Genomic DNA, 16,537 nt, shown 5'->3' on the forward strand with positions numbered 1-16,537 from the left:
CTGCAAAGAGTCTTTTATCCAGACTAGGGGAATCTAGAACCAAAGGATATAGGTTTAAGGTGAGGGAGTAAGATTTAATAGGAACCTGAGGAGACATTTTTTTTTAAACACAAAGGGTGGTGGGTAAATGGAACAGGCTACCAGAGGAGGCAGGTACTTTTAGAATGTTTAAAAAGTATTTAGATAGATACATGGATAGGAAAGGCTGATAAGGATATGGGCCAAACGCAGGCAGGTGGGACTAGTGGAGATGGGGCGCATTGGGCCAAAGGACCTGTTTCCACACTGTATGACTATGACTCACACCAAGGATTAACCACAACAAAGGTATTTTGGAAGTCTTTGGTTGACAGTTGCATTTTGTGAGTTAACAAATAATTCACAAAAGCAAAGGTAAACTTGTAGAAAATCTTATTACTCCTGGTTAAAGTACTACTAACATTTAACACCTTTTCTGCTCACACGTTGTACCTATCCAGTAAATTTCTTACTCAATTCCCTTATCAAAAATATCTGATAGGGTTTGGATCACCAAATTTAAAATAAAAATACTCCATAACGTCAAACTTACTTACAAGACACAGCTTCAAGTATTTTCACCAGTTTCGTGATTAAAGTAGCTTTTTCTGATGAAAGTTTAGAATTTAATTCAAAGCTTGTAGGCAAAAGCAAGAATGCAACCTTTTAACTTAGTATGGCTTCATTAAAATGTTAAAAATCCTCCTGTGGAATTTTGGTCGTTATTTGGTCAAATCAAAAACAGGAAAAATTTAAATATAGCAAATACTCCTCTCCATTCAAAATGCAAGTAGCAGAATCGAAGTTTAATGGATCAATACTTTCTTGATGTGTGTAAATAGTATACATTTCAGACTCCAGTAATGAAATCCAATATCAACATGGAGATGAGGGTGGAAGGATTACTAGCAAATCTTTGTTTAATGTGAGCTCTTTATGGACTTTCAGAAATAATATTAAAATTATTCATACTGAGCACACAGCTCTCGGAGTAAATATTAAATGAACAGCCAAGATTGGATTACAACTTGGAAGTTTGATTTTTTTCCCCTTTTTATAATTCTGAAAAGCAGATAAAAGATGCCCAAATAATATGTATGCTTAATTTATAATGATATATTAATTATAATCTTTGATCTGATAAACAAACACAATTAATTTAGAATTATATTTCCATCAATTTCTAGAGCAATGTTCACATAAAGCTTTAATATCCAATTCAGCAAATAATCTTCAACAATAATTTTCACTGTGAAAACGTTGTTTTTAGAGTATCTGATCTTGTAACTGGGATAGGATACTATACCATCATAGCTCTAATATACATTTATAACATCATATAGCAAACTTCATTTTCAATAACCTGTGTGGATAAACAGAATCAGTAGCCAGATGGCCAGAACCTTGCAAAGCTTCAAAATTTTCTGGGCACCAAAGTTCATGCATTTCATCCTAATTAATGTATTTTAATAGGATAGATAAAATAAAAGTTATTCCTGCAAGTACAGGACAAAGAGACATAACAGAATTAGAGTATAAGAAAATAACTGCAGATGCTGGTACAAATCGAAGGTATTTATTCACAAAATGCTGGAGTAACTCAGCAGGTCAGGCAGCATCTCAGGAGAGAAGGAATGGATGACGTTTCGGGTCGAGGCCCTTCTTCAGACTGGAGAAGGGTCTCGACCCGAAACATCACCCATTCCTTCTCTCCTGAGATGCTGCCTGACCTGCTGAGTTACTCCAGCATTTTGAGAATAAATAACAGAATTAGAGGGTACCATCAGAAGACTCTTTACAGTGAGGATAATTGAAATTTAGAATTCTATTGTCCAATCTCCCACCACGAAACAGGTTGTAACTTCAATAAATTTATGATTTCATAACCAAAAAATTTTTGTTCAGCAAGCATTTCAAGGACTTAAGTATTAAAACAAGTTGACGGGGTTAAGATACTAATCAATTATCAGCAAACAAGGTCAGAACATGATCTAATTAGCCAATCCTTGTTCCTTTGTTTCATTACAAATACCCAGTCTGCTTGAGTAGCATCCTAACCACACTGAAATTTTAAGCCTGGCCCCTAAAACATCACTTGTCAAATGCTTTTCATCAAACTTGCACAAACAAACCACTAGATCATTTAACTTGGATAGTCAATGAACACTGGGGTACAACTTACCTTCGCCCATAGGTGCTGGATCTGGACCAGTTTTTTCAAAGTTTAGCACCACTCCACTTTGTACTTTTTGCACAAGTGACTCCAGACACTGAAGCAGCATTCGTTGTGTGCACACACAGTATGAACGACCTACAGGCAGAAATAGAAAGTCAGCTATATTTGTGGAGACCAGACAGAATCAGCAAATACAGTAAATGCTTTCAGGTTATTTTTGCTACTTTTCACTAGTGAACTCAGCTGTCATCCCTTACAATATGGTCTGTTTTTTTTAGAAAACAGAATACACGAAACATCAAAGGTTCTGCAAGGAGATTACTCATATCAAACTCAGATGAGTAAAAATGCTGATATATCTAAAACATCAAAACCTCAAAATGTTAGAAGGATAAGCTGTTTATCAAAGATATTACGACGCAAGTTCCTTTTCCTAATCAAGTGGGGTGAAATAAAGGATCAACCCTCTGCACAGTTACTGCATGAGATAGCAAAGCATGAAACTAGGGACCGAGGAGTAAGTCTTAAAAGAGGAAAACAATGAATAATACTTGGTTTCCTGCCTTTCATCAATTCGGCCTCCTGTTGGTCAGTTTGTGCAGTCCAGTCCACCTCCACATTTCTTCACAAAGCACCAAGTAAACTGTACAATTTACTATACTGTAAATTTACTGTCCAATTATAGCCACATGTGTTACACATGTTTAAAACTGTCAAACGTGTTTATGTACCTTCACACCCAACTCTGGTAGAAAGTCATTAACTTAAAATGATGGAGCAATTTCCAGCAATTTATTTCCATTTTCCAGCATCTAAAAATTAACCACACCATTGGGGTCAAGTGTGTTGGACAAACTTTAGTCTACACAATCCTTTTTTACTAACACCTGGCACACTGCACAAATGTTCAGTCATTATACATGGAATATAGACAGGTTTTGTGATGTTATGCTCTTAATAACTCAATTTGCTACAACTGCAACTGAATATGTGGAAGGAGTCCTAACCTAATAAGTACATTATGACAAATACAATTTTTTGGTCTAAGCAAATACTGAACAAATACAAACTGCAAATTAGAGATTGCACCTCTGATAAATGGTAGCAAACCAACCATGCTTCATATGATAAGAAGTTATCAGAAGCAAGGCTCACATTTAACTGCCTTCTGAAGTGTCTTAGGATCAAGTTCTTCAGTTGCATCAAAGAACCACTAATCTTTTGGAGGTATCTGTTAATTGCAGTGGCTAGAACAACCATGCCTTCATATTCAAAGATGGGCAACCTGCTGGCTTTGCAAGGAACAACATCTCATGAATATTTTAAGTTTTTCCATGAACAAGCTTCAGGAATATTCTGTCATTATTGCTGACTGGATATTTAAGTGATCTATTAATAATAATGGACTCGACATCATCTGGTCATGTGGTGATGCAGTTTAAGTAAGAGTCCTTGTTTTGACCAGTTCAATAATATGCTCCGAGTACCTGGAGACCATTCTAAGACTAGAAGACGCAAAAGGAAGACATTTCCTAGAGGACTTTTACAATCCTAATACGGGATGTGCAATTAGTTGAAAGAATGAACACAAACACTGTAAAGTTTAAGAAAAATTAGTAAAGCCAAAGCCACATCTTTTATATTTACACAAGAACTTGAATTTCGATGTCCTTTCCACAATATTAGGATATCCCAAAGCCCTGCAGCCGAGCTACAGTAATTACTATTATATTGGTGGAAGTGTGTGAGCAATTTGTTAATTCTTCCCTCTGCTTTTTTAACCAACTCTCACTCTATGCCAGTAAATTGTCTTCCAATTCCATTTGGTTTATGCTTTTGGTAAGCCTGTAGGACATTATTGAAAGCCTTTCAAAATCTAAATAGAGCACAGCTATTGGTCCCCTTTATTTATTCTGCTGGCATTATCCTCAAAGAACTCCAGTAAATTAATCAAACACAAGTTTCCTGTCACAGATGAATGGTGACCCTGCTCAATCCTTTTATACTTTACTGTTTTTTTTCTTCATTATACAGTGCAGCAATTTCTGAAAGTTCCTTATTGTGGACCCTACATTTGTCTAAACCAATAACATGCATTACATAAAGCAAGGGACCAGCAAGTGAACCCTGTAGTGGCTGAATAATAATAAGCCTCCAATCACAAAAACACCTATTAACCATTATGCTCTGCTGCCCGACGATGAACAAACATTGAATCCAATTTGCTGCTCTCCCTTGGATTCTATGGCCTTTATGACCAGTTTGCCTTTAAGCCTCTCGTAAAAGCCTTGCTAAAATCCAAATTCACTATGTACACAAAAATCACTGTTCACATTAACCCTCTGACATTTACTCAGAAAACTTTAATCAGATTTTTCAGACATGATCTATCCCTTAACAAACTACGCTGAATTCTCTCTTTGGTCCATACCTTTCTACCCAATGGTTTATGATGTTTGAGAATGGATTTAAGATTTTCTCTTCTGCTTAGTTTATCCCCATTCAATAGTATACTCCTCCTTAACTGTAACAACTACACCATTCTCCTCCTCTTTGAAGAAAAATATAAACTATTTATTCAGAAATTGACCTCCACATCCCTCACTTCCATGTACTTTATTCTCAGTGCCTAATAAACATTATTCTTTACTTATCCATGCTCTTGAAATGCTTAAAACACCCATGGTTTCCTTTGATCTTACTTGCAGTCTTACACACCATTCAGGACAGCATCCTTCATACTGCAATCAGCTGGACCAACTATAATTTAGTTTATTCATTTTTTGTAGAATATCAAAAGTACATGTATAAATTTATGCATTGCATAACTATGTTTTTCTTCAACTTGATTACATTTCATTTCGCAGTTCATAAAGTATACAAGTCTTGCTGCAATTCTGCCCTGCATCCAGTACAAGCCAACACCATGCATTATATTAACTGACATAAATGTCACTGTACAAAATGACAAGCGCACAAAGTACATCGAGATTTGAATATGCAAAGGTGCAGTAATTCTGTCATGACTAATTATAGGAAAGCAAAATGAAATTAAACAATTTATTTTGAAGGGCAAGATAGTCCATTCAAACTTTAATTGGACAATAATCTCACCTCCTGTAACCTCGCACATGGGTGTAATAGCAGATTCATCAGATGGCACGCTGCCCAATTGCTCTGTTTCAAGAGGCATCAATCCAGGAAGACGCAAGACTAGGGCAAACAATCGCTGATCCCAACGAAATGGCTCCTTAGTTAATTCACTCCCTGGCAAGGGGGAATTTAATGGTAGGTGGAGCTGGAATTGTAAAAAGAAACAGCTCAATTAATATTTTATTCGTGCAACTACAAATTTAATTGTATACCCTTGTCTTTCATAACATGCAAGGATAGAGGCTAAAGAAAAAGTGTGTACAATTGTTGTCCATGGCAAAAGATTTCAAACTATAGTTTGAAACAAATCAAAGATGCGTGCTTCCTGTTAAGTGTTGAATCATAAAGCCAGTCAGACACTGACAACCAGAGTGACAGAGAAAGGGCTTCAGCATCCAAGCTTGAGGGGCGGTAGAGGAGGCAGAATCAATTTGGAGTAGAAATTTACAACTGATAATTTATTACCAGCGATGTTTAAAAAAAATCCTTTTAATAGTACAATACTCTGCCAACATATATCATATTGCATTGTTGCATTTAATTGAAGGGGTTTTTAGTCTTCACTACATCCAATATAAGATGTGATTATGTGTCGCTTTGTACACCAGTTGGTGCGATGGATCTCAATCTTATTGTTGGAAACATTCTAGAATTCTTAACACTGGATGATAAATCGATCCTGCAATGGACCAAGCCATTAACCCACCATCACCTAAATGACTTTGTAAACACATCTAGCCAAACAAATCTGTCTGACTCGATCTCAGTGCCACTAAATTTCATTGTGGTATTCCCATTTGTTAAAATATGCTATCAAGCAGAGCCAAGTTAAAATCCAATCTCAATTTTAAAATCACTTTGGACAAAGAAAATGAATTTTGGTTGAAACAATAACTAATCATTCCCTATTTTAATTAAAATTAACTGGCCCCAACACGAGAAATTTGTATTTTTCCTTTCATATTTTACTCAGTAGTACTGTTATGCAGTCATTAAAATTGATAAAGGAATACTGCAATTACAAACCAAAAAGTAGGTGCTTCTTTTCAAAATTCAATTTTGTAGCTCTAATGGGACCATATGGTGCTGCATGTGAATTACAACAAAATTTCACAAATTGAAGGCATTGGAGAAAACCATGAAACATTTTTAACCTTTTCCACATATGAAAATACAATTGAGAAACGCTATGCATTATGCCATCATGCATTGCCCGGTTACCTATGGGAGGAAAGACTATTCATCTAGCCCATGACACAGTGCGCAGTTGTTGAAAGGAATAACTCCCACTACGGGAAGAATAACATATTCACAATACTCCCCAATCTAAGAATAACAACAAAATTACCTGATCCAAATTTCAAATGACTATAAAAAAAAATTATCTCATTTATTAGAGCAAATGATTCCTTTTGAATAGAATTGTGACTACTTCTGAGCAATCTAAAATTCCCTCACATCCAACTCCACCTTCCGAAACAGAGTAAGGAGCATGGTGAAATGAAAGACTAGCTTACTTCTGCAGTATATTGAATATTCAGAATGGGTTAATTTGGTTGAAGGCAGGGCAAAGAAACTATATGAACCATTTCAGCATTCTGGTATGAGTCAAGTAGCATGTGCCAATCCACAGAACTCTGCTCTTCAATTGAACAAATCAGAGGAGATACAAGAACTTTGCAAATGTGTTGTGAATCATTTGCAGCACTGACAGGTAAAACCCATGTTCAATTGTGCAAAACAATTATCACAAGTAACCACATTCATTTTTAAATGCTCCACTTCCTTAACGAATCCTCAACAAGAGGAAACAGTGGAACACATTGATTAAAATAAGACAGGAAATATACAAAATTCTCAGATGAGTTATCCCCTGTTTAAAGGAAGCAGGGGTGTTTCCACTGAAAGACCATGTTCTTCCTCTAATTGCCAGGCTTGCAATTTAACTACATGTCAGGGGACATGATTATGCACAAATCCACCATGCTCTCTGAAGGATGCATCTAATGTCCTTACTTTAAAGTTTGAAGATCATGCCAACCAAGAACATAATATAATTATGGATATAATTAAACCTTATCCTTTATAGGGCAGAATGGTGGTATAAAACTGGATTTGAGGTTTTTAGTCACCTATTATAACCAAAACGGTGCACTACAGTTTGAAACCTCATGTTCGATATCTCTTTTCCATTTTATTTCTTTATAAAAGGGCATTGAAATATAGCAGGCTAAGTGTGGCCATGGCACAAGACAGATGGAACAAAATATAGTGCTCTTTCAGGAGAGCAAACATATGATGTCACTGCTTCAGGCACACAGCAGCCATGAATGTGGATGCCTCGTTACACATCTAATACATGCACACAATGATCTCCCAAGGTTGTCAGGATCAACAATCTTTTGAGCATTGTTACCTTGCAAGATACGTAGTTTTCCTAATGGTACAAGATAATTACACAGAAAGGGTTATGCATTTGGGAGGCCCATCGACCCAAATGTATTAGCTGCCAGCTAACTGAGTCAATTAGAACTTACTACAATCTCACTAACCATGCCATTTTCCTGACTCCCAAGAGTCAGCTACTTCCCCCACTATTCACCCCATACCCCATATTCCCTGACAAAACAAGTAAATAAATACTGGATGCATCATCTGCTACAGATCCAAAATAGTCAATTTCATTCCAATGATCTTTCATGTCCTGTTCCAATACCTTGATTAATAATGTTAATCACATAACCCTTAAGGAGTCCTTGGTCTTTCAGACTTTCTTAATTTTGCAGGATCTGCTCCTCATTCACACTTACACCTTCCTTTCAGCCTTTAGAGTGCTTAAGGAAGTAGCCCCAGAAATAGTGGATGCATTAGTGATAATTTTTCAAAACTCTTTAGATTCTGTAGTAGTTCCTGAGGATTGGAGGGTAGCTAATGTAACCCCACTTTTTGAAAAGGGAGGGAGAGAGAAAACGGGGAATTATAGACCAGTTAGCCTAACATCGGTAGTGGGGAAAATGCTAGAGTCAGTTATTAAAGATGTGATCGCATCACATTTGGAAAGTGGTGAAATCATCGGACAAAATCAGCATGGATTTATGAAAGGCAAATCATGTCTGACGAATCTTATAGAATTTTTTGAGGATGTAACTAGTAGAGTGGATAAGGGATAAGGGATAAGGCGGGAATGTCGTATGTTGAAAGGCTGGAGCAATTAGGCTTGTATACACTGGAATTTAGAAGGATGAGGGGGGATCTTATTGAAACATATAAGATAATTAGGGGATTGGACACATTAGAGGCAGGAAACATGTTCCCAATGTTGGGGGAGTCCAGAACAAGGGGCCACAGTTTAAGAATAAGGGGTAGGCCATTTAGAACGGAGATGAGGAAGAACTTTTTCAGTCTGAGAGTGGTGAAGGTGTGGAATTCTCTGCCTCAGAAGGCAGTGGAGGCCAGTTCGTTGGATGCTTTCAAGAGAGAGCTGGATAGAGCTCTTAAGGATAGCGGAGTGAGGGGGTATGGGGAGAAGGCAGGAACGGGGTACTGATTGAGAGTGATCAGCCATGATCGCATTGAATGGCGGTGCTGGCTCGAAGGGCTGAATGGCCTACTCCTGCACCTATTGTCTAATGAACCAGTCGATGTGTTATATATGGACTTTCAGAAGGCCTTCGACAAGATCCCTCATAGGAGATTGGTGTACAAACTTAAAGCACACGGTATTGGGGGTTCAGTGTTGAGGTGGATAGAGAATTGGTTGGCGGACAGGAAGCAAAGAGTAGGAATAAACGGGTCCTTTTCGGAATGGCAGGCAGCGACTAGTGGGGTACCGTAAGGCTCAGTGCTGGGACCCCAGTTATTTACAATATATATTAATGATTTGGACGAGGGAATTGAATGCAACATCTCTAAGTTTGCGGATGACACGAAGCTGGGTGGCAGTGTTAGCTGCGAGGAGGATGCTAGGAGGCTGCATAGATTAGGCGAGTGGGCAAATGCATGGCAGATGCAATATAATGTGGATAAATGTGAGGTTATCCACTTTGGCGGCAAGAACAGGAAAGCAGAGTATTACCTGAATGGTGGCCAATTAGGAAAAGGGGAGATGCAACGTGACCTGGGTGTCATGATGCACCAGTCATTGAAAGCAAGCGTGCAGGTGCAGCAGGCAGTGAAGAAAGCGAATGGTATGTTAGCATTCATAGCAAGAGGATTTGAGTATAGGAGCAGGGAGGTCCTGCTGCAGTTGTACAGGGCCTTGGTGAGACCGCACCTGGAGTATTGTGTACAGTTTTGGTCTCCTAATCTGAGGAAAGACATTCTAGCCTTAGAGGGAGTACAGAGAAGGTTCACCAGATTGATCCCTGGGATGGCAGGACTTTCATATGAAGAAAGACTGGATAGACTAGGCTTATACTCGCTGGAATTTAGAAGACTGAGGGGGGATCTTATAGAAACATATAAAATTCTTAAGGAGTTGGAGAGGCTAGATGCGGGAAGATTGTTCCCGATGTTGGGGAAGTCCAGAACCAGGGGTCACAGCTTAAGGATAAGGGGGAAGTCTTTTAGGACCGAGATGAGAAAACATTTCTTCACACAGAGAGTGGTGAGTCTGTAGAATTCTCTGCCACAGAAGGTAGTTGAGGCCAGTTCATTGGCTATATTTAAGAGGGAGTTAGATGTGGCCCTTGTGGCTAAAGGGATCAGGGGGTATGGAGATAAGGCAGGTACAGGTTACTGAGCTGGATGATCAGCTATGATCATATTGAATGGCGGTGCAGGCTCGAAGGGCCGAATGGCCTACTCCTGCACCTATTTTCTATGTTTCTATGTTTATGTCTTACTACTGCGTGCATGATATAATCAGATATTTATCTTATGCTTTTGATCACAATAAACATTTCTTCATAACTTCAAAGTACCAGCGTCCAAGCGATTTGAAACTTGCCTTTTAACAATTAAGCACTTTTGTCAAATGTATTTCTAGTCTTCAAGATTTAAAAAAAACTAGATTTTAAAACCATGACAACGCATAGAATGAGGAAAAATCAAGTTAATTATCCTATTCATTGAATCAATGGTAGCACGGTGGAGGAGCGGTAGAGCTACTGCCTTACAGTGCCAGTGATCCGGGTTTGATCCTGATTACGGGTGCTTGTCTGTACGGAATTTGTGCACTTTCCCCGTGACCTGCGTGGGTTTTCTCCGAGATCTTCGGTTTCATCCCACACTTCAAAGACGTACAGGTTTGAAGGTTAATTGGCTTGGTATAAAAATGTAAATTGACCATAGTGTGTGTTGGATAGTGTTAGTGTGCAGGGGTCGCTGGTTGGTGTGTACTCAGTGGGCCTGCTTCCACACTGTATTTCTAAACAATCTTAAAGTACACTCAAGGGACAAGAATAAGGCTCATGAAAAGAAAACTTATTAACAAAAATTGGTGTGATCACTGATAAAAAGACCACAACTTACCTCCTCCTGTATGCCACCATTGTTAGTTAATTTATTCCCATCAGTGATTGTGATGATGATTGATGGCTCCAGAAAGAAAGGATTCTTTCCCTGAAAAACAAATTTATTTAATTTTGTAAGTCTGTGCTGTTGTTAATGTTCCTATCTGCATCATAGCTGATACTGAGCGCACGCAAGCCACTGAGCTGGAAGAAACCGAGAGAAAAGGAATATTTTTTTCATTGTTTTTCATAAAGGTTGGTCAACAAGGTTAGACAAATTCCCTGAAATGACTTAGTATTTTTTATAAATCATGCAAAAGCTTTATGCATATGTTTAAAAGTTTTGTACCCATTTCGTGCCAAGGTCTCGCCCTACTGGATGTTGGATACAGCATTTGTTGACATGACTCACCTTCACACTAGATGACATACCAGAGGAATTTGGATCAGAACGCATTGACCTATGACCTTCATCAAAAGCACTTTAGGTACTGAATTAAGCATAATTCAAAGCGTTCCTCCAGTATTTACATTTTATTAGTCCATTATTTTAATGAATTACAATTATCAAAGCTGGCAGCCGAGAGCACCCAAGCATTCATGTAATGAGATCCACTTTACAGATGCCTTGCTGTGACTCAGGATAACCTGTTATGGGGTTTAGTTGGCCTGGTGTAGAGGGGACAGTAACTGGAAACCTATGCAGATGTACCCCCCCCCCCCCCCCCCTTCCCCACATCATTGCTTTTGACCTCTCCATCTCCCACAGCTAAGGAGAGAACCCTTTAGCAGTACTTATTCTTTTCATTAATCAACACATGCATGACAGCAGCCATCTGCTTAATTGAGATCAGATTTGTAATACTTATGGGTGATATCCAATTTGGCGTTAAGAAACTGTAGCACAAAATCAACTCACCAAAAATAAGTGAAATCCAACTTGCAAGCAGGAAATGGGTACAAACACTTCAGAACATAAAATTTATGCAATGAGCATTATGCACAAAAAATCATCTTAAATATATTTCATAAGCATGCTCCAGGGAATACAGAGATCATGTTGACTGAATATTTTAAGAAAGAAAATCAAGAAAAGAGATTCAGTTTTTTTTAAAAATTGCAGTGGGAATGAGTTTGCAGAAAGCTTGCTTAGAATGTCATAAACATACAGCAAAACCCATGTAGAAGTATCAAACTGGCAAATCCTGTACAGTACTTCCTCTGGCAAATAACACCTCATGTCAGCTGTTCAGATTTAGGCATGCAACACCAACAACAAAATGTTAACCTTTAGAGTGGGGGAAATGAGGATTTAATAACTAGGCATAATACAAATCCAAAACCCACAGCGATTAATATTTAATTTGGCGCAGTCCATCATGCCCAAACTATTGAATATTCAACGCAGATGAAAACAAAGTGATGAGCAGCAGACAAATTATTTGGCCCTGACCGAAAACATGCCTCAGTCCATTCAATCTAGGAATTATCCGATGGCTTGAAATAGGGAACTCTTAACTGTTTACAAATTCCAGCAGTTATTATAGCCAAACTCCTACTTACCCAAGGTGGTAAAATATTCTGGAATACAGCTTCAGAAGAATACACAGCCATCAAAAGATTTCATAACCTACAGCTGCCAAACATTTGCTCATAACCAATGCAGCAAACTTGTGACCCATCAGCAGAATTTCATTCTGATAACCATTTATTCATGAATTTGGAAATGGACCAAGTTTATTCTGAACCCCTAGATGAAAATGGCCTTTAAATCAACCCGTGAAATGTTAAATGCACACTGAAATTTGCCCTTGTGGCAGTATCAATTCTTACCATAATTAACAGGTTAAATAGCAACAAAAGATAGAGTAAATATCCATTCAAACAAATTTGGAATTCTCACTTTCAACCTTTTTGGACTAGAGTGCAGACTAATGTTCTCTCTCGCTTCTCTGTTATTTTGGCTGTAAAATGAAATTGGACCCTTGGTCTCAGCTGCAGTTTAGCTGGTAGCACTTTCATCTTAAATTCCACTCCAGAGATTTAACACAAAAAGCTAGCATGCACAAATGCAATAATAAAAGTGTGCTCAATGGCTGGAGTTGCTAACTTTGGAATGAAGTTAGTCCCTATCTGGCCTGCCAGCAAGATGCAAAATATTCCAAAGCACTATCATTAGGAATGTTACATAAATTACTTATTCAGTAGCCTGGCAATTATTTATCCATCACTTCACATTCAAAAAGGTGGCGAAAAATTTCATTGTTTGTAGGGATTTCCTGTTGTCAAATAGCTTACCATTATAGTTACATGATAGAAGGGGCTATATTTTAAGATAACATATACTTGCAATATTCAATTAAGTCTTAAAAGTTCAATTTGAAGAATAAGTACAATAAAATTCTGATCATCCAGCATCCTTGGGATTTTAGTATTACATGACCAACGGGATTTCCCGACTATTGGGTATTCATGAGCAGATCATGCACTTATGTTTCACTTTGAAACAAATATATTACACAGTACTATAATAAACCTAGTGAGTTTAAGAGAGAGTAGGAAATATACCAGAACCCTGGACCCCAACTCCAGCAACGCATCTTCCTGCCCCAGATCCCAACCTTGACTCCAGTTGCACACCCAGCCTGGTCCAGACCCTGACCCTACACCCCACTTGCACCTTCTAATTCTGGCTCACATTCTAGACCAATGTGCCAGGCAATTGCCAACCATCAGGATTTCAAACAATCATACTAAAATAGTCTGAGTTTTATTGAATCGGTAAAAATGTAACGTGCAAGCATCAAATGAATAAGAAAGTTCATTTGCTTTGCTAACATGACTTGAAAAAATCAAGCGAAGAACCAAAACAAAAAATAAACTGTAATAACTCGGGACAAACAGTACGTGTGGAGGGAAAGGGATTGTCGATGTTTCAGATCCAGGGATCCATTACACACCAGCCTGTTTCTACCCTTCCCCCTCTCCCACCCCCTCATTCCATTCCCTAACCCCCCCCCCCCCCCACACTCCCTTATCTGTTTTCCATTTATAAGCTACCAGCGAGTCATAAGATCATTAGTGATAGGAGCAGAATTAGGCCATTTGGCCCATCGTCTACTCCGCCATTCAATCATGGCTGATCAATCTCTCCCTCCTAACCCCATTCTCCTGCCTACTCTCCATAACCTCTGACACCCGTACTAATCAAGAATCTATCTATCTCTGCCTTAAATATATCCACTGACTTTGCCCCCACAGCCTTCAGTGGCAAAGAATTCCACAGATTCACCACAGAGAGATTCCTCCTCATCTCCTTCCTAAAAGAACGTCCTTTAATTCTGAGGCTATGACCTCTAGTTCTGGACTCTCCCACCAGTGGAAACATCCACTCTATCCAAGTCTAACCCCTCCCTCTCATTTCTACAGACTGGCTACCTTCCCTCTCCACTCCATCCTGATGCAGTATCTCAATCCAAAAAGCTCTACAAAAGCATAATACTATAGAAGCTGGAAATGTTCAGTAGATTCGAGAATATCAGCAAAACTGTAATGTATCAGCTAGAATTCATCCGTTAGCTGATTAGGGAAAGAGACCAAGGTGGAAACTTGCCCTGGATAGGACCACTGTCGTGCACCCACTGTACAAGTACTCATGGTACCCACAAAATGCTGGAGTAACTCAGCGGGACAGGCAGCATCTCTGTCCCAGTTCTTTTCTACTCATGGTACCCACGTGCAGTCAGAGTTAAGATCAAAGGCCATCAATCCAGACACATTCTTTCTCCATCCATCCCCCCTAAATACTCACCTAAGTACCTTCAGCATTCTCTCTTTTGAGAATCTTTCAGTTACATGTAATGAAATGCTATACAAAGACGATGAATGTAAATGCCACACCGGTCAAGAAACCAAAATTGTTTATATGATGGTGTCACAGGCACAAAGTATGTCATTGCCTCATGTGTATCTTTGTAAATGAATGGTGAAAACATGGATTTCTGGGCCATAAAGTGTTTGTCATATGATACCTGGCTATCAATGCAGCTATGCATTCATAAATTATGTTTCATAAATTATCAGATTTTGGCAACTTATTAAGCAAAACCATTAGGATCTTTTGTTATTTACATTGAGCAAGGCTATTTTGGAAGTACTGATGACAATTGTTTTTCCAATCAATTTGCTTTTGAAAACTAAACAGCGCAGATGCTGGAATAGAGACCAAAAATCAGAACACGGGAAGAACTATGTGGGTCAATCAGCATCCGTGGAGACAAAAGGTGTCAACTGACCTATAAGATCGAGATCGTGCATTAGGATTGAGAGGAAATTGCCAGTATTTAGCAGTAAATGAGGGGTGGGATGGAGCAAAGGACTAGTAGGTGATAGATAGAACCAGATGAAGAGGGAATGAGCAGATGGCACCAGGTAAGGAGCAGGGATGGGAAGGATGAACAAAGGAAGATAAAAATAGGTGGGTAAAACAGTATTTATTGGAGAATACCCACCTTGTGGGTTACCAGAAATGGGAAAATTGGCCTCTTGAGCAATGGGATCATCCAACCCATTTCTAAAGATCCGTGAGAGAGATACAATGAACTGCAGATGCTGGTTTACACCCAAAAAAAGGCACAAAGTACTGGAGTAACTCAGTGGGTCAGGCTGTATTTCTGGAAAACATGGTTCGGATCCAAAGAAGGGTCCCAGCCCAAAACATCACTGTTCCACCTTCTCCTGAGATGCTGGCTGGCCCTCTAAGTTACTCCAGTACTTTGTGTTTCTAAGATACACGACCTCCATCTTACTCCTTCTCAGGGCTAACTGCCCACCTTCTTGATCCCACATCATCCTACCAAAACAGAGAGCAGTGCTGAACTACCATCTACCTCTTTGGTGACCCTCGGACTATCCTTGATTGGCCTTTGCTGGCTTTACCTTGCACTAAACGTTATTCCCTTATCATACATCTATGCACTGTAAATGGATCGATTGTAACCATGCATTGTCTTTCTGCTGACTGGTTAGCACGCAACAAAAGCTTTTCATTGTACCTCGATGCACATGACAATAAACGAAACAGAAATGAAAAACTGAACTGATCAGTGTTATCTGTTGGGTTCCACAAACCAAATAAACTGCATGCTTGGATTGGAGCAATAAACTACAGTATATAAGGATTGCGCATTGAAAAAACAATAACTTAAAAGTAAAAACCCCCATTGACATGAATTAATAGTTTGTGTGTAATTTAAGATGACTTTCACCCCAAATATCCACCATACACCCTAGAAACTGTTCCTACTGACTGTAAACAACCAATTAAAGTAAATATTACTCTTCAATTGTCCGATCATCTGCTCAATTATTTTTTGAAGTTCACCCAGCAATTTAGATAAGGTCTCACTTAACAGTGAAGTTGAGAATATACTGCCACTGTTATGACAAAAACATGAATTGAAAAGCTGTGGATAGTTATGTTCCTTCACTAGAAGAACTATCCACTGTCATGTTTTCTGGTTATGCACTAACTGAACAGATGTAAAAGCTTAAATCTGAAAAATAAGGAAATCCAATCAGGAGAGAATGTTATATGTCATCCCACTCAATTATTCCACTGCTGGACCATTGGTGGTCTTGTTTTTGGATGAGATCCAATGCAAATAACACAACACAGGGCAGGGAAAATAATGTCACAATTAATGGAAGGATCAATTCAATAGTTTATGCTGAATGA

At 38.7% G+C, this 16,537-nt stretch overlaps 1 protein-coding gene across 6 annotated transcripts in view; it reads right to left on the minus strand.

The window, feature by feature from the left end:
• The window catches only part of LOC144598886 (integrator complex subunit 6-like), an 81,259-nt gene that overhangs the window by 41,404 nt on the left and 23,318 nt on the right, over window positions 1-16,537 (minus strand). For 4 of the 6 annotated variants that reach the window (XR_013547921.1, XM_078409439.1, XM_078409438.1 and 1 more), the window contains 3 exons: window positions 10,820-10,909; window positions 5,309-5,492; window positions 2,201-2,329 (listed from right to left, as the gene is read on the minus strand). Coding sequence is in view for 5 of the 6 variants with exons in the window: in XM_078409439.1 (XP_078265565.1) it covers window positions 2,201-2,329; window positions 5,309-5,492; window positions 10,820-10,909 (403 nt within the window). In the remaining variant the exon portion in view is untranslated. Of the gene's footprint in view, window positions 1-2,200; window positions 2,330-5,308; window positions 5,493-10,819; window positions 10,910-11,719; window positions 11,740-16,537 lie in introns of those variants that run through there. The other 2 variants (XM_078409440.1, XM_078409443.1) reach the window with 2 other exon arrangements.

This window comes from Rhinoraja longicauda, chromosome 12, assembly GCF_053455715.1.
Source record: "Rhinoraja longicauda isolate Sanriku21f chromosome 12, sRhiLon1.1, whole genome shotgun sequence".
NCBI lineage: Eukaryota > Metazoa > Chordata > Chondrichthyes > Rajiformes > Arhynchobatidae > Rhinoraja > Rhinoraja longicauda.